Below are 20,624 nucleotides of genomic sequence, written 5' to 3'. Positions count from 1 at the left end.
AGGCAGCAGGCTGTTAGCCAGCCTGCTAGTTTAGTGGAGTCTGCCACTAGCACAGTCAGTGTAGTCAGCTCAGCTTTCCCCATTGAGACCGTGTCTGTGCCTCGATCTAGGTTGGGCAAAATTAAAGATGGCGGTGTTCGCTTTAGCAATCTCACTAGTATAAAGACGTCCTCCATTCCTGCCATTATTGAAAGAGATTGTGATACCTCACATCTCAAAATTGGGTTACTAAATGTTAGATCCCTCACTTCCAAGGCAGTTATAGTCAATGAACTAATCACTGATCATAATCATGATGTGATTGGCCTGACTGAAACATGGCTTAAGCCTGATGAATTTACTGTGTTAAATGAGGCCTCACCCCCTGGTTACACTAGTGACCATACCCCCCGTGCATCCGGCAAAGGCGGAGGTGTTGCTAACATTTATGATAGCAAATTTCAATTTACAAAAAAAAAACAATGACGTTTTCGTCTTTTGAGCTTCTAGTCATGAAATCTATGCAGCCTACTCAATCACTTTTTATAGCTACTGTTTACAGGCCTCCTTGGCCATATGCAGTGTTCCTCACTGAGTTCCCTGAATTCCTATCGGATCTTGTAGTCATAGCAGATCATATTCAAATTTTTGGTGACTTTAACATTCACATGGAAAAGTCCACAGACCCACTCCAAAAGGCTTTCGGAGCCATCATCGACTCAGTGGGTTTTGTCCAACATGTCTCTGGACCTACTCACTGACACAGTCATACTCTGGACCTAGTTTTGTCCCATGGAATAAATGTTGTGGATCTTAATGTTTTTCCTCATAATCCTGGATTATCGGACCACCATTTTATTGCATTTGCAACAAATAATCTGCTCAGACCCCAACCAAGGAGCATTAAAAGTCGTGCTATAAATTCTCAGACAACCTAAAGATTCCTTGATGCACTTCCAGACTCCCTCTGCCTACCCAAGGATGTCAGAGGACAAAAATCAGTTAACCACCTAACCGAGGAACTCAATTTAACCTTGCGCAATACCCTAGATGCAGTTGCACCCCTAAAAATTAAAAACATCTGTCATAAGAAACTAGCTCCCTGGTATACAGAAAATACACGAGCTCTGAAGCAAGCTTCCAGAAAATTGGAACGGAAATGGCGCCACACCAAACTGGAAGTCTTCCAACTAGCTTGGAAAGACAGTACCGTGCAGTATCGAAGAGCCCTCACTGCTGTTCGATCATCCTATTTTTCCAACTTAATTGAGGAAAATAAGAACAATCCGAAATTTCTTTTTGATACTGTCGCAAAGCTAACTAAAAAGCAGCATTCGCAAATGGAGGATGGCTTTCACTTCAGCAGTAATACATTTATGAACTTCTTTGAGGAAAAGATCATGATCATTAGAAAGCAAATTACGGACTCCTCTTTAAATCGGCATATTCCTCCAAAGCTCCATTGTCCTGAGTCTGCACAACTCTGCCAGGACCTAGGATCAAGGGAGATACTAAAGTGTTTTAGTACTATATCTCTTGACACAATGATGAAAATAATCATGGCCTCCAAACCCTCAAGCTGCATACTGGACCCTATTCCAACTAAACTACTGAAAGAGCTGCTTCCTGTGCTTGGCCCTCCTATGTTGAACATAATAAACGGCTCTCTATCCACCGGATGTGTACCAAGCTCACTAAAAGTGGCAGTAATAAAGCCTCTCTTGAAAAAGCCGAATCTTGACCCAGAAATTATAAAAAACTATCGGCCTATATCGAATCTTCCATTCCTCTCAAAAATTTTAGAAAAAGCTGTTGCACAGCAACTCACTGCCTTCCTGAAGACAAACAATGTATACGAAACGCTTCAGTCTGGTTTTAGACCCCATCATAGCACTGAGACTGCACTTGTGAAGGTGGTAAATGACCTTTTAATGACGTCAGATCGAGGCTCTGCATCTGTGCTCGTGCTCCTAGATCTTAGTGCCGCTTTTGATACCATCGATCACCACATTCTTTTGGAGAGATTGGAAACCCAAATTGGTCTACATGGACAAGTTCTGGCCTGGTTTAGATCTTATCTGTCGGAAATATATCAGTTTGTTTCTGTGAATGGTTTGTCCTCTGACAAATCAATTGTACATTTCGGTGTTCCTCAAGGTTCCGTTTTAGGACCACTATTGTTTTCACTATATATTCACTATATATTTTACCTCTTGGGGATGTCATTCGAAAACATAATGTTAAATTTCACTGCTATGCAGACGACACACAGCTGTACATTTCAATGAAACATGGTGAAGCCCCAAAATTGCCCTCGCTAGAAGCCTGTGTTTCAGACATAAAGAAGTGGATCGCTGCAAACTTTCTACTTTTAAACTCGGACAAAACAGAGATGCTTGTTCTAGGTCCCAAGAAACAAAGAGATCTTCTGTTGAATCTGACAATTAATCTGGATGGTTGTACAGTCGTCTCAAATAAAACTGTGAAGGACCTCGGCGTTACTCTGGACCCTGATCTCTCTTTTGAAGAACATATCAAGACTGTTTCAAGGACAGCTTTTTTCCATCTACGTAACATTGCAAAAATCAGAAACTTTCTGTCCAAAAATGATGCAGAAAAATTAATCCATGCTTTTGTTACTTCTAGGCTGGACTACTGCAATGCTCTACTTTCCGCTACCCGGATAAAGCACTAAACAAACTTCAGTTAGTGCTAAATACGGCTGCTAGAATCCTGACTAGAACCAAAAAATTTGATCATATTACTCCAGTGCTAGCCTCCCTACACTGGCTTCCTGTTAATTAAGGCAAGGGCTGATTTCAAGGTTCAACTGCTAACCTACAAAGCATTACATGGGCTTGCTCCTACCTATCTTTCCGATTTGGTCCTGCCGTACATACCTACACGTACGCTACGGTCACAAGACACAGGCCTCCTAATTGTCCCTAGAATTTCTAAGCAAACGGCTGGAGGTAGGGCTTTCTCCTATAGAGCTCCATTTTTATGGAATAGTCTGCCTACCCATGTGAGAGACGCAGACTCAGTCTCAACCTTTAAGTCTTTACTGAATACTTATCTCTTCAGTAGGTCCTATGATTAAGTATAGTCTGGCCCAGAAGTGTGAAGGTGAACGGAAAGGCTGGAGCAACGAACCGCCCTTGCTGTCTCTGCCTTGCCGGTTCCCCTCTCTCCACTGGGATTCTCTGCCTCTAACCCTATTATTACAGGGGCTGAGTCACTGGCTTACTGGTGTTCTTCCATGCCGTCCATGGGAGGGGTGTGTCACTTGAGTGGGTTGAGTTACTGACGTGGTCTTCCTGTCTGGAGTGGCGCCCCCCCCCCCCCCTTGGGTTGTGCCGTGGCGGAGATCTTTGTGGGGTATACTCGGCCTTGTCTTAGGACGGTAAGTTGGTGGTTGGAGACATCCCTCTAGTGGTGTGGGGGCTGTGCTTTGGCAAAGTGGGTGGGGTTATATCCTGCCTGTTTGGCCCTGTCTGGGGGTATCATCGGATGGGGCCACAGTGTCTTCTGATCCCTCCTGTCTCAGCCTCCAGTATTTATGCTGCAGTAGTTTATGTGTCGGGGGGCTAGGGTCAGTCTGTTACATCTGGAGTATTTCTCTTGTCTTATCCGGTGTCCCGTGTGAATTTAAATATGCTCTTTTTTCTCTCTTTCTCTCTTTCTCTCGGAGGACCTGAGCCCTAGGACCATGCCTCAGGACTACCTGGCATGATGACTCCTTGCTGTCCCCAGTCCACCTGGCCGTGCTGCTGCTCCAGTTTCAACTGTTCTGCCTGCGGCTATGGAACCCTGACCTGTTCACCGGACGTGCTTGTTGCACCCTCGACAACTACTATGATTATTATTATTTGACCATGCTGGTCATTTATGAACATTTTAACATCTTGACCATGTTCTGTTATAATATCCACCCGGCACAGCCAGAAGAGGACTGGCCACCCCTCATAGCCTGGTTCCTCTCTAGGTTTCTTCCTAGGTTTATGGCCTTTCCTAGGGAGTTTTTCCTAGCCACCGTGCTTCTTTCACATGCATTGCTTGTTGTTTGGGGTTTTAGGCTAGGTTTCTGTACAGCACTTTGAGATATCAGCTGATGTACGAAGGGCTATATAAATAAATTTGATTTGATAACATTTTGTGCAGCAGAAATAATAAAATAAAAATAATAATAAAAATCATAAAATGTTTCTTATTTTTACGTTCCATTAACTGGCCCTTCTCAACCACTACAACAACATCTGACAACTAAACAACAACATCTGGACTAAACAACTGAATGTGGTGTCCCTTATGTAAAAAACTCATGAATTCCACAACTGAACACGTGTGATCTTGTGTCATTTTATGTGAAGTTAATGTGATAAAATGTGACAACGTGAGCACATGTGAGAACATAACCTCAAGTTAAATAAATGTGACATGAGGATGCAAAATTTCAACATGTAATACCATGAAACAACACACGTGACATTTCACATGTTAAATCATGTGCACGTGTTTTTTTGAACACTTCACATGAGACATTGAAGGTATTTGATTATCTGACACAGGTTGCCCCGGCAGGAGGAGTTTGCCCTGGGTAAAAAGTGATTGCGTTCGGTTTGGAACCGGGCTACCTCCCGGGCGTGAACCAGGTGCCCTGTTCAACGCCCACGGCGAAGTTGGCTCAAAACAAAAGTGACATACTGTAGATTAAGCAAGTGGATGTTCTCAAGACACTTGTTTTACCAGTCGTCAGGACATCACGATGGTCCGAAACCATTCCAAACCATTATAATAAAGTAATGGTATGGTGGTTTTAAAGTAAGTGGTAAGCTCTTCCTCTAAAGTATAACTCCACCTGGGATTTGACCTCACAACCACTGGATTTGAGGTGTGCTGATCTTTTTGCTGGACCAAAATGTCTGGCAGACTTCCTCCTGTTGCAATTTGCATTCCCAGCACCCAGACCTCCTTAGGCTTGTTCCAACTAACCCTGACCCTTGCAGCCATGAGCTATCTTCAATTTTAGCCACATGTTCAAACTTTAGCATTGATAGCGTACATATAATATATCTACACACTGGTTATAAACCTGATAAGTTTGGTGAATCTAACGTCAAAGCAGGTGATGCTATCTGCAAAATACATTTGGTCAATTTGTTTTATTTCTTACCTCAAAATCATATTTATTTCAATACAATCAGCAATCTATCACAGGGTCTTGCTTCTTCACAATAAATTGTGCACAGTGAGTCACATGATTCTAGCTTGTTCCTGATTAGAGATATTGAGAGTGTTACAACTATCCTGTGTTACAACCATCCCCGGTCTCTCCTAAGTATCACCGCTATGATAACCTTTCAGAGGAGGATACACCCTATTCCCTACATAGTGAATAAGGAGGCATTTGGGACTCAACCTTCACTACTGTGTGCCCTCTTCTGATGTGTAACATGGGAGATTTACATATATCTATCTATTCCTGTAGTCGATAGTACGGCACATTTTTATATGCGAAGGGAGGTCCTCGGGACTAATCACACAGGTTCTCTAACCTCAGGGAGTGGAGCATGGGAATAATAGGCAGAGGTATAAGGAACAACAATAATTTATTTTACACCATATTTTAATCTTCAGCTACAGGCATACATGTTCCTTGGAAGCTCTAGATCGTACTGATTCCCTATCACAGGACAAAAAAAACTTTAGGTGACATACAAATCCTCAATTATATTCGATATATGCCTGAGCTATGGCATAACACAGATCAGATTAATTACTCGTGTTCACAGAACATGTTGCACAATACTCTCAGGAGGGAATGCCAAGGGAAAAGGAGAGTGGCTCAAATTAGCATACGGGTACTCTTGCCACTTACAAAATCCCCGGATATACTTCAGAATTTGGACTAGTCCAATGTTGCCACTCCCATCCTCCCTGCGCATGCCAACCTTCTCCTGGTAATGTGACTATGTAGAACAACAAGAACAGCCAAGTTAAACACTGAAGGCCACACCCTTAATTACAATCAACAATCTCACACACCTGGCACTGACAGAGGCACAAGGCTGCATTCACCAACTCAACAGTTCCACCCTGTTACATCTTCCCCCTCTATTTTTTAAATGTGTCCTCACTTTTAACCAAGGAAGTAAAAAGTTTGCCACGCTGACCCTCAACATGTGAGCCCCTCAGGGGTGCATGCTTAGTCCCCCCTCCTGTACTCCCTGTTCAACCACGACTGCTTGGCTGCGCACAACTCCAATCCATCATTAAGGCTGCTTAGACCACCTATAGAGAGGAGGTCAGTGATCTGGCAGTGTGGTGCCAGGACAACAACCTCTCCCTTAATATCAGAAAGACAAAGGAGCTGATCGTGGGCTACAGGATATGGAGGGCCAAGCACACCCCTATCCATATCGATGGGGCTGTAGTGGAGCGCGATGAGAGCTTCAAGCCCTCACTCGACTCTAAGAGGGATGGGGCAGACCTGCCTCCTGCTCCTTAGTTCCACATCACTAAGGAATAAACATGGTCCACCCACACCCACACATTTGTGAAGAAGGTACGACAATGTCTCTTCCCCCTCAGGAGGCTGAAAATATTTGGCATGGGCCCTCAGATCCTCAAAGTTCTACAGCTGCACCATTAAAAGGCATCTTGACTGGTTGCATCACTGCTTGGTATGGCAACTGCTTGGCATCCGACTGCAAGGCGCTACAGAGGGTAGTGTGAACGGTCATGCCATCCAGGACCTCTACACCAGGTGGTGTCAGAGGAAAACATTTGTCAAAGACTCCATCCACCCCAAGTCACAGACTGTTCTCTCTGCTACCGCATGGCAAGCGGTACCAATGCACCAGGTCTGGAACCAACAGGACCCTGAACAGCTTCTACCCCCAAGCCATAAGACTACTAAATAGTTAACCAAATAGCTAACCAGACTATCTGCATTGACCCTCTTTGCACTAACACTGCTGCTACTGTTTATTATCTATCCTGTCGCCTTGTCACTTTACCCCTACATATATGTACATATCTACCTCAATTATCTCATACCCTTGCACATCAACTCAGTGCTGGTACCCCGTGAATATAGCCAAGTTATTGTTACTCATTGTGTATTTATTCCTCATGTAATATTTTTTCTATATTTTTCTCTCTGCATTGTTGGGAAGGGCCTGTAATTAAGCATTTCACTATAAGTCGACACCTATTGTTTAAGAAGCTTGTGACAAATTACATTTGATTTGATTCTGTAACACAACACTTTGAGCCCGGGGGCCGACCCCTGCTGTAGAACAACAGGAACAGCCACTGGCACTGACAGAGGCATAAGGCTGCGCTCACCAACTCAACAGTGCCCCCCTGTTACACATGTACCATCCATGCCATGTGATGTGGTGGAAACCTGGGATTCTGGCCCTGAGTCACCTTACCACCCAGAGAGGAATGGCTTACTGCAGTATGCTTCTGTGTTTGTAGTTAGTCCTTACAGTAGAATCCATAGGCCACCTCTGTGAGTTCAATAGATACACAGTAAGTACAGTGCTGCCATCTGCTGGCCATTGTGAGTAATCAAGGGAGGCTACTGTATGAGTTTTCCCTCCTAGGAATAGAGGTGTTTCTCAATCTCAACCCAGTCTTCAGTGACCACAAATCAGTAGTTTTACACGTGGTCCATTCCAACACTAACACACCTGATTGAACGAGTCCAACTAATAATCAAGCTCTTGTGATTAGTTGAATCAGGTGTGTTAGTGTTAGAATGGATCAAATATTGAGAACAGTGGCCTATAGAGGCCCTCATGTCCTGAGCATGTATTCCAGCATTAGATGGGGTTAGCTAAGTGGCTAGCTGGGACAGTCTGACATAGGGATCCTCTTTGCACTGCTCCTCCTGCCTCCTCTCTCTCCTCCTTGCCTGCTGCTCTTGACTGATCCCTTTCGGTGGCCCAGAAGACTGCACATGGCCCCAGCCCCCAAGTGCCTGTACAGCCGGGAGGAAGCAGTACCCAGAGGTATGTAGGGTAGAGTTCACTGGGGGCAAGGTCAAGGGGGTGGTGGTGGCGGGGGGCATGTACGCTGGAGGAGGGTCTTCATTCTCACTGGGTGGTGAGCAGGTGGACATAGAGCTAGGTCGGGGTGGGAGGAGCTCTGACTTGGGCCATGCCATGATGATGACATTGTTGCCGTTGTTGTTACCAGTGTTCTTACTATCTTCCGTTACTACAGCGCTCATAAGACCATCAGACACTCCCTCTGTTGATCTGGACAGGCCAGCACTGACCTGAGGCATCGCCACATAGCCCTCACTCGACTCTAAGAGGGATGGGGAAGACCTCTCCGAGGAGGAGGGAGAAGAGGGGTCAGAGTTAGAGAGAGTGTTGTCGGACTCCTCACAGGGAGGCTCCAGACTCAGAAACTCACTCGGCGCCGGTGAACTGTCACCACACAAGATGTAAGGGCCACTGAAGCTGAAGCCGGATGAGTCTAGAGCAGGAGGGCAAGATCTGTCCACAGACAACAGAAGTAGGGAGGAAAAGTTTGGGTCATACTTCTTCCACCCCTCCTTGGTAATGGAATGGAACAGTCCATTGGCCTTTACATCTGGGGTCAACCACAATGGATTATCTGAAGAGCTGCAACACAAGAGTGAGTTACGGCTTAGGGTTGAGCCAGGTCACCGTGTATTCTTTTATAAGTGTTGTATAGTGTAGGTTAGAAGTATAAAGATATGAGCTAATTTTACCAGCTAAAGCAGAGACTGATATCCTCCTTGCTCTCCAGTGTCTGTACGCTGCAGATGTAGGTCTTTTCACTTCTCTCACTCTCGGGAAATAACAACCTATCAGGAGACTTCTGGGAAAGAGAGGACATACCATTATCTGTGAGTGATGAACTATGAAAGATGGATACATGCAGGCACGTGCACAGATAGAGGTCTACCTGTGCCCGAGCACCTGCCCCTTTGCCCTTCCACTCCCGTTTTCTCTCACACTCGCCATTTTGGGTGGCGGTATATTTTTTGTATACAGTTTTTGTCGTTGTTGTTCTGAACCCATTGCCCCCAAGTCGTCGTGACATCGTCAAGTTCACTAACTAGCAGATTTACATCAATCAACATCAATGATCAGCTGATAGCCTACCCTCTTTTCCCAATATCAATCATGTCTTTCGGAGGCACTGTAACTAGCTTGCTTACAATTTTGTAAATGAGTGTAAATAGGCCAATGCTAAAACGTAGGTTATGAATTTCGAGATATGAATTGCCCCTTTTATCATTTTGAGCACCCGCCCCATGAAAGGTCTGTGCACAGCCCTGGATACATGCATTGTAATTTATAGTGATTATGAAAAAAAATGTTTGTACACAGTCTAGACAATTTTTATTATTATTAAGTGCAGTTGTCATATAGCTGAATAGTCCACAGTGAGATGCTTTGTGAATAATGCTGGATGAATACTCAGCCATTCAGATGTATTCAGACTTACCTTAATGACCTCTCCCAGTGCCTTGCTCTTGAGGGGCGACGGGACAGACACCTCCCACAGGACTACCCGCCTACAGACAGAAAACAAAAGAATAAATCAATGGGTGGATAAATTAATGAATAGAATGACAGGTAACTGCCAAAATAAAGGATAGGGTGTTGGACCACCATGAACCAGAACAGCTTCAATGCACCTTGGCATAGATTCTACAAGTTTCTGGAATTATATTGGAGGGATGCGATGCCATTCTTCCACGAGAAATTACATAATTTGGAGTTTTGTCAATGGTGGTGGAAAATGCTGTCTCAGGCATCGCTCCAGAATCTCCCATAAGTGTTCAATTGGGTTGATATCTGGTGACTGAGAAGGCAATGGCATATGGTTTACATTGTTTTCATGGTTTACATTGTTTTCATGCTCATCGTGACCACTTGTGGCCTGTGGATGGGTTATTGTCATCCTATGGGGGCATAATCATGTAGCCAAAATAATGGTCTGCCCAGCATTTTTATACATGACCTGATGGGATGATGGGATGTTAATTGCTTAATTAACTCAGAAAACACACCTGTGTGGAAGCACCGGCTTTCAATATACAGTACTTTGTATCCCTCATTTACTCAAGTGTTTCCATTATTTTGGCAGTTACCTGTAGTTTAACACTAGTAATAACACAAGGGTGAATTCAAATGGTAGAAAAACAATAAAAACAGTTGGAGAAGTCTGATTAATCACCTGTGACAGGCTGGTATGGTAACATAGAGAGCGATGAAGACAATGGCCACCAGTACACTGATGAAGACGTAGAGGAAGGTGGTGATGGACCAGGAAGCTACCAGGAGACATGGGACAAAACATGCATATGTAAGAGTGGAAAATGTAGTTGATGATCATTGATGAGTAATTGATTAGTAGTGTCTGGAAATTCCTGTCTGTCACGTGAACTGATTGAGATGGCGGTTGCTTCAAGAGAACAAAGTCATATTTTATCAGCTCCTGTATGCTGCCTTCATCAAGTCTAGTCTTCATTTCTTCTTGTTTCACTCTCTGAACCCTCCAAATGGCGTGTTACACACATTTCAATATTATGGTAGTTCAATGATAAAACATCGAACTCATCCAAGCTCATTTTTCACATGAAAGCAAATATCATGGCTTCACATTAGACTAACACATGGAAGCAAAAAAATCGCTTTCCAAACATAATGAAAGTCTTTGTTTGTTTTTGAAAACATTCTTCAAGGGATTTGAACTTTGGTGCTTTTTCATTCAGCATCACATTATAGTTTTTGAGCTCCGCTGCTTTGATATGGATCACATCCCCTCATTTGTACTTGTTTTAGTTCAGACCGGTTATAAAATATGTTTTCAGAGTTATTTGCAAAAAATAATAGAATTAGCTTGGTCCAAGTTTGTGCTCTTGCCAACTCTATTGCTGTCATTATCAAGCCATATATAGCAAATTACATGACAATGAGTGACAAGGAGTTGGCATGATGGCAAAAACAGACCCTCAGGCTAGGATAGAATAGAACAATAGAATAGAATACTATTAAAAACATGCTTCAACCAGGAGATACAATCTAGGTCCATTACCTGGTCGTGAGGTCCACTCCACTGGGTCGGTCCATTCTGAGGGGGGTCCTTCGAAAGTATCACCCCTTCCCGGGACCACCAGGGCTCTCACCTTAACCAGGTAGCACTCAGAGGGGCGCAGGGACCTCCCCAGGATGGAGAGTGAGAGGGACCCCTGGGAGACATTGAGGAACCTAGTATCCTCCTGAAAAAGAAAAGGTTGGACAGAACCAAGTGAGACATCAGTCATCATCAAATGATCTATTCATGAGATGCTTAAAACAACAGTCTATCTCGCTTGATGAGCATTCTTTAGATGATGACCTAGATATGATCAAATGTAATACTGAAAATGAAAAGACATTGCTTTTGGATCATCCCACTTCCTGTGAAATTATAGCACAAAAATAGATCAAATACTTCTACCTGAGTGTCATTACTCCAGTAGTGCACCTGATAGGTGAGTTCAAAATTTGATTTTGGCGGATTCCATTTTAGAATCCAGTTCCCATCTCTCGCTTCTATCTGCACGTGGAGTGGACGGTTTGGACGAACTGTGTAGAGAGATACATCAAGAATCGGACATCAAGAATCTTTAAAGAGATTGAACTTGATCTTAAACAGGCTGGTGTGATTACAGACATATTCAATCTCTCTCTATCCCAGTCTGCTGTTCCCACATGTTTCAAGATAGCCACCATTGTTCCTGTACCCAAGAATATAAAGGTAACGGAGCTAAATGACTATCGCCCAGTAGTGCTCACTTCTGTCATCATTAAGTGCTTTGAGAGACTAGTCAAGGATCAGTTCACCTCCACCTTACTTGTCACCCTAGATCCACTTCAATTTGCTTACCGCCCCAATAGGTCCACAGACGATGCAATCGCCATCACACTGCACACTGCCCTATCCCATCTGGACAAGGACCTGCTCAGCACAAATCTTTACAGATGCACAATTGACAGCATCCTGTCAGGCTGTATCACCGCCTGGTACGGTAACTGCAGCACCCACAACCGCAGAGCTCTCCATAGGGTGGTGCTGTCTGCACAATGCATCACCGGGGGCAAACTACCTGCCCTCCAGGACACCTACAGCACCCAATGTCACAAAAGATCATCAAGGACAACAACCACCCGAGCCACTGCCTGTTCACCCTGCTATCATCCACAAGGTAAGGTCAGTACAGGTGCATCAAAGCTGGGGCCGAGAGACTGGAAAACAGCTTCTATCTCAAGGCCATCAGACAGTTAAATAGCCATCACTAGCACAGAGAGGCTGCTGCCTACATACACAGACATGAAATCATTGGCCACTTTAATAATGTCACTTCAATAATGTTTACATATTTTGCATTACTCATCTCATATGTATATACTGTATTCTACACTATCTACTGTATCTTAGTCTATCCCGCTCTGACATTGCTCGTCCGCATATTTATATATTCTTAATTCCTTTACTTAGATTTGTGTGTATTAGGTATTTGTTGTGAAATTGTTAGATATTAGATATTGCTGCACTGTCGGAACTAGAAGCACAAGCATTTCACTACACCCGCAATAACATCTGCTAAACACGTGTATGTGACCAATGCAATCTGATTTACGAACATATGTAATTTTTGCAGGCCGTAACATATCATACGAAATGGATGACGTTGTACACAGTTGTGCACAATTCCCTGGACCAGTTTTGGCTCATGAGCATGAACTACTGGCTAAAATTATACAAAACCTTCAAGCCTCACTTTTGGTAATACGCTTGGGAATCAGCAGAAAATTGTATTGATACCACAATACAAACTCCAGGTGGCAGCATTGATACACAATCACTGAGGCAGTATATTTTCTAGATTGCATCAAAACAAATATCATCATAAATTGAGTCTCAGCTATGAGATTTTATTCTCCCTCAAATATCACCCCTGTGTCGGAGTGAAAATGACTCACTGTTTTTATGTGTTTTAAACGTTTTGCTGTTGCATGTGGGGATGAGCTCCACCTCTAGCTGTTCTGAGTCTGGGACAGGGAAGGAGCAGCTGTATTTGAGCATTGGACCCCTGGATGGAGCGCTGACCATGGTGTTAACACAGCATTTCTGGGCTCTGGAGAGATGGCGAAAGGGAGAGAGAAATGGATTCAATGCTGTGAAGGAGAGTAGACATCCTTGAGACTGAAGTGTAGTCAACTGTTTTGTCTCTCATCCATGGGCACACACACATGAACGCATGCACGCACACACGCACACACACAGTGCTTTGGCAGCAGATCCTAACTCACGGTGCAGTGTGGTTGTGTTTGCAGGACAGATGGAAGGTAAGGAACTGAGCCAGGTCTCTCTTCACCTCCCAGCTGCATGTCACCACTTTCTCATCATCCACCACACACTGCGCACTGGAGGGGCCTGGCACAGGGTCTGCGTAAGGGAGGGAGGGAGGGAGGGAGGGAGGGAGGGAGGGAGAAGAGAGAGACAGAGAGAGTCAATTAGGGAGGACGTGAGTGAACAAAAGGGAAGAAGACATTGATGCACGACTGAGCAATGCTATTCCAAACACATAACATGATGAGATCACAATGCCCTGACACCCCCACGTAAATCACACACAATGCTATAAAGTCACTGATAACAACTTAATTACAAACTCATTACAATCCTATAAAACTAATACATTAGGATGGTTTATGTTTATGCACAGTTCATTCGGAAAGTATTTAGACACCATTACTTTTTTTTTGATTTTGTTACGTTACAGCCTTATTCTAAAATTGATGAAATAGTTTCTTCTCCTCATCAATTAACCCACAATACCCCATAATGACAAAGCAAAAACAGGTTTAGAAATTTTTGCAGAAAAAAAACAATAAAAAAAACGAAATATCATATCTTCTTGTGTATGACACTACAAGCTTGACACATGTATTTGGGGAGTTTCTCCCATTCTTCTCTGCAGATCCTCTCAAGCTCTGTCAGGTTGGATGGGTTAAATCACTGCAAAGCTATTTTCAGGTCTCTCCAGAGATGTTCGATTGGGTTCAAGTCCGGGCTCAAGGACGTTCAGTGACTTGTAGGGAAGCCACTCCTGCGTTGTATTGGCTGTGTGCTCAGTGTTGTTGCCTTGTTGGAAGGTGAACCTTCATCCCAGTCTGAGGTCCTGAGTGCTCTGGAACAGGGTTTCATCTTTCCCTCGATCCTGACTAGTCTCCCTGTCCCTGCCTCTGAAAAACATCCCACAGCATAATGCTGCCACCACCATGCTTCACCGTAGGGATGGTGCCAGGTTTCCTCCAGACATGACGCTTGGCATTCAGGCCAAAGAGTTCAATCTTGGTTTCATCAGACCAGAGACTCTTGTTTCTCATCGTCTGAGAGTCCTTTAGGTGCCTTTTGGCAAACTCCAAGCGGGCTGTCTTGTGCTTTTTACTGAGGAGTGGCTTCCATCTGGCCACTCTACCATAAAGGCCTGAATGGTGGAGTGCTGCAGAGATGGTTGTCCTTCTGGAAGTCTCACCCATCTCCACATAGGAAATCTAAAGCTCTGTCAGAGTGACCATCAGGTTCTTGGTCACCTCCCTGACCAAGGCCCTTCTCCCCCGATTGCTCAGTTTGGCCTGGGGGCCAACTCTAGGAAGAGTCTTGGTGGTTCCAAACTCCTTCCATTTAAGAATGATGGAGGCCACTGTGTTCTTGAGGACCTTCAATGCGGAAGACATTTTTTGGTACCCTTCCCCAGATCTGTGCCTCGACACAATCCTGTCTCAGAGCTCTGCGGACAATTCCTTCAACCTCATGGCTTGGTTTTTGCTCTGACATGCACTGTCAACTGTGGGACCTTATATAGACAGGTGTGTGCCTTTCCAAATAATGTCCAATCAATTGAATTCACCACAGGTGGACTCCAATGAAGTTAAACATTTCAAGGATGATCAATGGAAACAGGATGCACCTGAGCTCAATTTCGAGTCTCATAGAAAAGGGTCTTAATACTTATGTAATTAAGGTCATTTATTAATATATTTTAATATATTATATTTGAACTGTTTTCACTTTGTCATTATGGGGTATTGTGTGCAAATGAATGAGGGGAAAAAAATATTTAATACATTTTAGAATAAGGCTATAACGTAACAAAATGTGGAAAATGTCAAGGGGTCTGAATACTTTCCGAAATCACTTTATGTACAGTAGGATTGACACTCACCATCCTCAGTCATCCAAGTCACTAGAGAGCTCCACTCACTCCACAGTCCCGTCTTCCCCTTTGCCCTAACCTTGGCCTCATACTGGCAGCCAGGCACCTGAGCTTCAGCCTCCACACTCAGCTGGGTGTCCTGAACCTTCACTGCCTGCACAGAGAGAAACAGAAAAAGACTATGGTTGAGTCCCAAAAGGGCCTCACAAGGCTCTGGTCTAAAGGTGTGTACTATAAAGGCAATAGGGTTCCATTTGGCAGGCACATTATGTGTGCATCTAAATTTACTAAAGTAGCTCTCCATTGGTCACATACATCAATTCAACGTCTATTCCACGTTGGTTCAACATAATTCCATTTAAATAACGTGGAAGCAGCATTGATTAAACCAGTGTGTGCCCAGTGGGTTCCTTTCTTTGTCTCATTCCCTACATCTGCACTAGTGTGAAGCACCTGGTCTGGAGAGGTGAAAGTAGACTTCCTGAAATAATCTTTAAATTGCTTTCACCCATCCTGTGGTTTCAAATCAGTGCAGATGAAAGGGTGGAAACCACTTCAGACTATTGAGACAGAGCCCTGATCTTTATCTGACTCCCGCCGGTGGCATTGTTTTCTGTACTTCCGCCGTGTGACATCCTCTCAGTCTCAGATAGTGGCACGGTAATCTTTGGTGAGGATTGTGATGTGCAAGATGAACGAAGCAGGAACATGGACGTCACCAGGACCTAGCTTTCGGTACTTTAGCCCCAAATGATTTTGGGTCAGCCCCGAATCTTTTGCGCTACTGCAATGGTGAAAAAAAGTATAGTCAACTGAATATAAAAAATATAAACGCAACATGCAACAATTATAACAATTTTAACAATTTTACTGAGTTACAGTTCATATAAGGAAATCAGTCAATTATAATAAATTCATTAGGCCCTAATCTATAGATTTCACATGACTGGGCAGAGGCGCAGCCATGGGTGGGCCTGGGAGGGCATAGGCCCACCCACTGGGGAGCCAGGCCCAGCCAATCAAAAATACTTTTTCCCCACAAAAGGGCTTTATTACAGAAAGAAATACTCCTCAGTTTCATCAGCTGTCTGGGTGGCTGGTCTCAGACAATCCCGCGGGTGAAGAATCCGGTTGTGGAGGTCCTGGGCTGGCACGTGGTCTGCGGTTGTGAGGCCGGTTGGACGTACTGTCAAATTCTCTAAAATTATGTTGGAGGCGGCTTATGGTAGAAAAATTAACATTACATTTTTTCTGGCTGTGTTTAACTCAATCTTCTCTAAAATTGGATTAGTTCGGCTAGTTAGCCACACTTACTTACAACATTCAAGAAGATCAAAATCCGTATTCCCATGAAACTGATTGGGATCAAATGGTTGGCATGCATGCAATATAAGATTTTTGTTTTCACTGAATCTCCATTTGGATATTAGGTTACAATTATGCTGGGTAATGTTAGCTAAGTTGAGGTGAGTGCTCATGGTCATTAGTCTAGCATTTAAAAGCAATGCAGATGTTCTCTACACACATACATTAGGCTTATAGCCTACCTGTTGCGCTACGCTGATATTTTCCTGAACTTTCCAATACTTTTCTGATGCATTTCAGTCAATTAGCCTACTGATGTGAATACACACTGTACACTTTTCCCATAGGCTATTCAAGTCATTTGACATATTTTTTGTTATTGTTTAAAAAGGTCATACAGTAAGGCCTACATTGTTTTAATAACAATATAGCTGAAACCACTATTGGCTTCATTGACTTACTGAATTTATGCTATTGTAATTTTAGGCTAGGCTACTAGCTGATAGATTATTTTAAATATTATTCTAACAGTAGGCCTTCCTATACAATAACAATTGCGGGAACATTCTGTTTAAATACGTGAGTGCCACTGGAAAGTTGATGGACTATAATTTCCTACTCCTATTGTAGGCCTAAGATCTGTGTATCCACTCTTTTCATTGGCCTATGTTATTTGTTGCATTTAAGACATGGGTTGTTTGACATTTACATATTGAGATCACTAAAACAGAGTAGCTTGACATTTTGATCATTTGTGTGGTATAAAAAAATATTATTGTAATGTCTCCAGTCATGTAAAATGATAGAATTATCATTCGAATTACAGGAAATTATTTCAGAAAATTCCTTATTTTTCTCACCAACAAACCCCTCAGCCCCTGGTCTTCAGGACTGAGCCCCCAAATGTTATGAAACTCTGGTGACATCTGCAGAAAGCAGAGAGGTAGTAATGAAGGATTCTAAAGAAGTGATTAATGATTTTGTCACCGAGCAAAACTACCCTATGCTTGTGCTTTTTTTGCGTGGGATATCTCATGCCATGATGAATAACCATGAGAGTTAGCATGTATTTTTACAAGAGGGTCGGAAAACATAAGCAATATGTTAACTAAACAGTCCTCCTACACTCATAGAAAAAAAAGTGATATCCAGAACCTAAAAGGGTTCTTCAGCTGTCCCCATAGGAGAACCATTTTTGGTTCTAGGTAGAACCCTATTGGGTTCCATGTAGAACCCTTTCCCTGGAGGGTTCTACATGAAACCCCAAATAAATCTAACTGGAACCCAAAAGAGTTCTAACTGGAACCAAAAATGGTTCTACCTGGAACCAAAAAGGGTTCTCCTATGGGGACAGCCAAAGAACCCTTTTGGAACCCATTTTTCTAAGAGTTTGTACTGTATTTATGAAATTCAGAAGCACATGTCTTAGATGAACAGGAGTCTTTGAGAGCACATTGTGTGTTAACCTGGTCCCAGATTTGTTTGTGCTCTTGCCTGCTATCCCTGACAATGAGTGATAGGGAGTTTAAAATATATAGCACAAACAAGATATGGCATTCAAGCTAATTGTTTGTTACTCCAGTACATACTGTCCAGTCATCCTGGTTAGACCTCCTGTAGTTGACCTGATAGTTGAGAGTGGGGGTCAGGAGGGACGTTGGGGGGTAGGGGCTTTCCCAGCTGAGCAAACGGCCCCCTCTCTCTACAGGCTGCTGTGATAAGCGGACTGGTGGACGCACCCTCACTGTAATACACAGAATAGTCAAATACAGATACAGGACCCTATATATTTGGTAATCTGCTAGCTAACTTGTAACTAAAATTAAACATGTAGATGCAAAATGATTGAGAACCAATGATTTATGACAGGGGTCCTGTAATGTTTAAACTCACGATTCTTAGACAGAAGCAGGGCAGGGGGACAGGAGGTCTTGAAGAAGAAGACATGGTTGGTATTGATGCCAAAGTCACGAGTGTTGTACTGACACTGGGCTGTGAGCTTGCTGTTGTTGGCATTCAATGCTGGCTGACCATAGGGTTTACACAGGGACTCACTGGAGGGGCAGAGAAAGAGAGGGGAGAGAAAGCGAGAGAAAGAGATAGAGACATGAGTTAATTGAGTACATTGTTTCTCGGTGTCCACATTTTCCTTCTCCCCTCCCTCCCTCCCTCATTCTGTCCTCTCATCACCCCATCAGCTCTATCCTTACCGGTTCTCAGTGTCGTCCCAGTAGTATAGGGCTAACGGGGCTTGTGAAGACGCGTGTGGACTCTCTTCCCAGCTACAGCGGACGTAGGAGCTGTAGTCATTGTAGCACCGCAGGGACTCAAGCACAGGGGACACTATGGAGAGAGGGAGTGGGAAGAAGGCTATAGACAATAGAATTAGACTACATTGTGCTGTATGATGTAGTGTACAGTTCTCTCTATAGGGCATAAAAATACATTTCCAAGTGGGTGGCAGTGTTGTAATATTCTTTATATCTTAATAAGATTTTCTATAATGTCCACAATTAAACATTTAACCATATGTCCAAATTATACATTTTGTTGTCATCGATATCTGCTAAAAAGATTCTTAGACTTAGACCCACTCTACCATGATATTGTTTGTTCTCCTGGATTGTGCAGCGTTCTTTTCCATTATAGCAGAGGACCAGGGGAGGGAGAAGCGATCCACAAGACATCCAGAAGATAAGCATGTTTCCTGGGGAGCGCAGGAGGACAGGTCCCCCGGAGCAGAAGAACATGGGTAAGGATCAGCAGGTGGGTCTCAGTAATTAACCTTCCAGATCTAGACCATCCTGGGCCACATTATGTGGACTGACTGCTATATCTGTCAGGGTTCAGAGAAAAATGGCTCAGATACAAAAGGTCTCTCTCATGCGCACACAAATATCATAATTCTCGGAAAAAATGACATCACTACCACTCACTTCCCTTACAGTATATTCTTCACTAAGTGACTCTGATGTTCCTCACACCATCCACTGTGACCACACATCCGTTCTTCTTACCCTTGTTAGCTTTCTCTGTCTGTATGTGTTCCAAATGCCCCTCTATTTCCTATATATAGTGCACACTACCCTATGGGACCTGGTCAAAAGTAATGCACTTTATAGGGATTATGGTGGTATTTTGGACATCGCCTCTGTCTCATATGTCAGTGGTACTGTCTTCATTGTAATGTCATTTTATCAGGCACAGACACTTTGGAAGAGAAGAATGAAAATGAAGTGGGAGACAGTTGTGACTGTAGTGGCGTTGAGAAATCCCCCTCAGATACAGTGTGTGTGTGTGTCTGTGTCTCTGTGTCTGTGCGTGCATTTAACAATAAGCATTCTAAGAATACATTGTGGGATAGAGGTTAAAATACAAAGAGATGGTAAGAATCCCAAAAAATTATCACATATGTAAGCTTATATATACAACTTAAGTTATTCTCACCTAGTCTCCTCTTAAGTGTTCAGTGAATTCTGTAGTCCTATTTCCAAGAACGTATGGTGTGCGAGGAAATGTCAAGACTCAAGACAGATCTGTTCTGTCTGTAGCCTCAACTTTTATCTGCTTCCTCTTTTCATGCGGCTGTTTACCATGTAGTCATAAATTACACTTAATCAGCATTCAGCTCCATCACAGTGTGATCAGTATGCTCCCAGTGAGCACAACACATTGAAAAAAAAACACTTTTCAACCAGAAATACATCTTTTCAACATCTTTTCAACCAAAAAGGTGTCTTTTCAAAACGTTCAACATCTTTTCACATCTTGTGCACATCTTTTCACATCTTGTATGGAAATGAAATGCTGCCCTGAGGGTAGTATAAGTAGCATAGTAGGTATAGTATGCATGAATTATGAATCACTTTCACACAATTTATTTAAAACGTATTTAAAACTTTTCTGTCATCTTGTAATTGTCTTGCTGTTACAAAGGTGAGATTCTAGCCCAAGTATTTTATGAGTGATGGGGATTTCCAATGAGGTGCTAATAAACAGTGTGACATTGATCAATGAAGTCTTTAGTTGGTTGAGGCAGTGTCATGTTACTACAGTAATTGTGTGCATCACAAATGGC

At 43.2% G+C, this 20,624-nt stretch overlaps 1 protein-coding gene across 2 annotated transcripts; it reads right to left on the bottom strand.

Moving 5' to 3' along the window:
- Window positions 1-7,121: 7,121 nt before the first annotated feature.
- Window positions 7,122-20,327, bottom strand: LOC115196267 (cytokine receptor common subunit beta). 2 transcript variants are annotated; one of them, XM_029756934.1, is made up of 15 exons: window positions 19,994-20,327; window positions 19,146-19,382; window positions 18,757-18,889; window positions 18,440-18,600; window positions 18,136-18,290; window positions 17,407-17,472; window positions 15,251-15,395; window positions 13,332-13,467; window positions 13,002-13,156; window positions 11,476-11,603; window positions 11,071-11,254; window positions 10,210-10,306; window positions 9,475-9,544; window positions 8,732-8,841; window positions 7,122-8,621 (listed from the first exon to the last, which is right to left on the bottom strand). In XM_029756934.1, exons 2-15 carry the CDS (start codon window positions 19,294-19,296, stop codon window positions 7,826-7,828), a joined length of 2,487 nt encoding a protein of 828 aa, XP_029612794.1. In that variant the 5' UTR covers window positions 19,297-19,382; window positions 19,994-20,327; the 3' UTR covers window positions 7,122-7,825. The 2 variants fall into 2 exon arrangements, with proteins under 2 accessions (XP_029612794.1, XP_029612801.1); XM_029756941.1 differs by lacking the exon at window positions 17,407-17,472 and having other exon boundaries at window positions 18,757-18,916.
- Between the last annotated feature and the right edge of the window lie 297 nt (window positions 20,328-20,624).

Source organism: Salmo trutta, chromosome 1, assembly GCF_901001165.1.
Source record: "Salmo trutta chromosome 1, fSalTru1.1, whole genome shotgun sequence".
Classification (NCBI taxonomy): Eukaryota; Metazoa; Chordata; class Actinopteri; order Salmoniformes; family Salmonidae; genus Salmo; species Salmo trutta.
The sequence above is the reverse complement of the archived record's forward strand: the minus strand, read 5'-3'. Positions and strand labels throughout refer to the sequence as shown.

What these genes read in the sequence shown, in the direction of transcription:
- LOC115196267 (XM_029756934.1), bottom strand. Translation starts at nt 19,296, where the DNA reads ATGTTCTTCTGCTCCGGGGGACCTGTCCTCCTGCGCTCCCCAGGAAAC. An exon ending in ACTGGAGTAATGACACTCAG is followed by an intron (nt 11,255 to 11,475) that starts GTAGAAGTATTT and finishes TTTCTTTTTCAG; the next exon opens with GAGGATACTAGGTTCCTCAA. An exon ending in ATCAGTCTCTGCTTTAGCTG is followed by an intron (nt 8,622 to 8,731) that starts GTAAAATTAGCT and finishes CTTGTGTTGCAG; the next exon opens with CTCTTCAGATAATCCATTGT.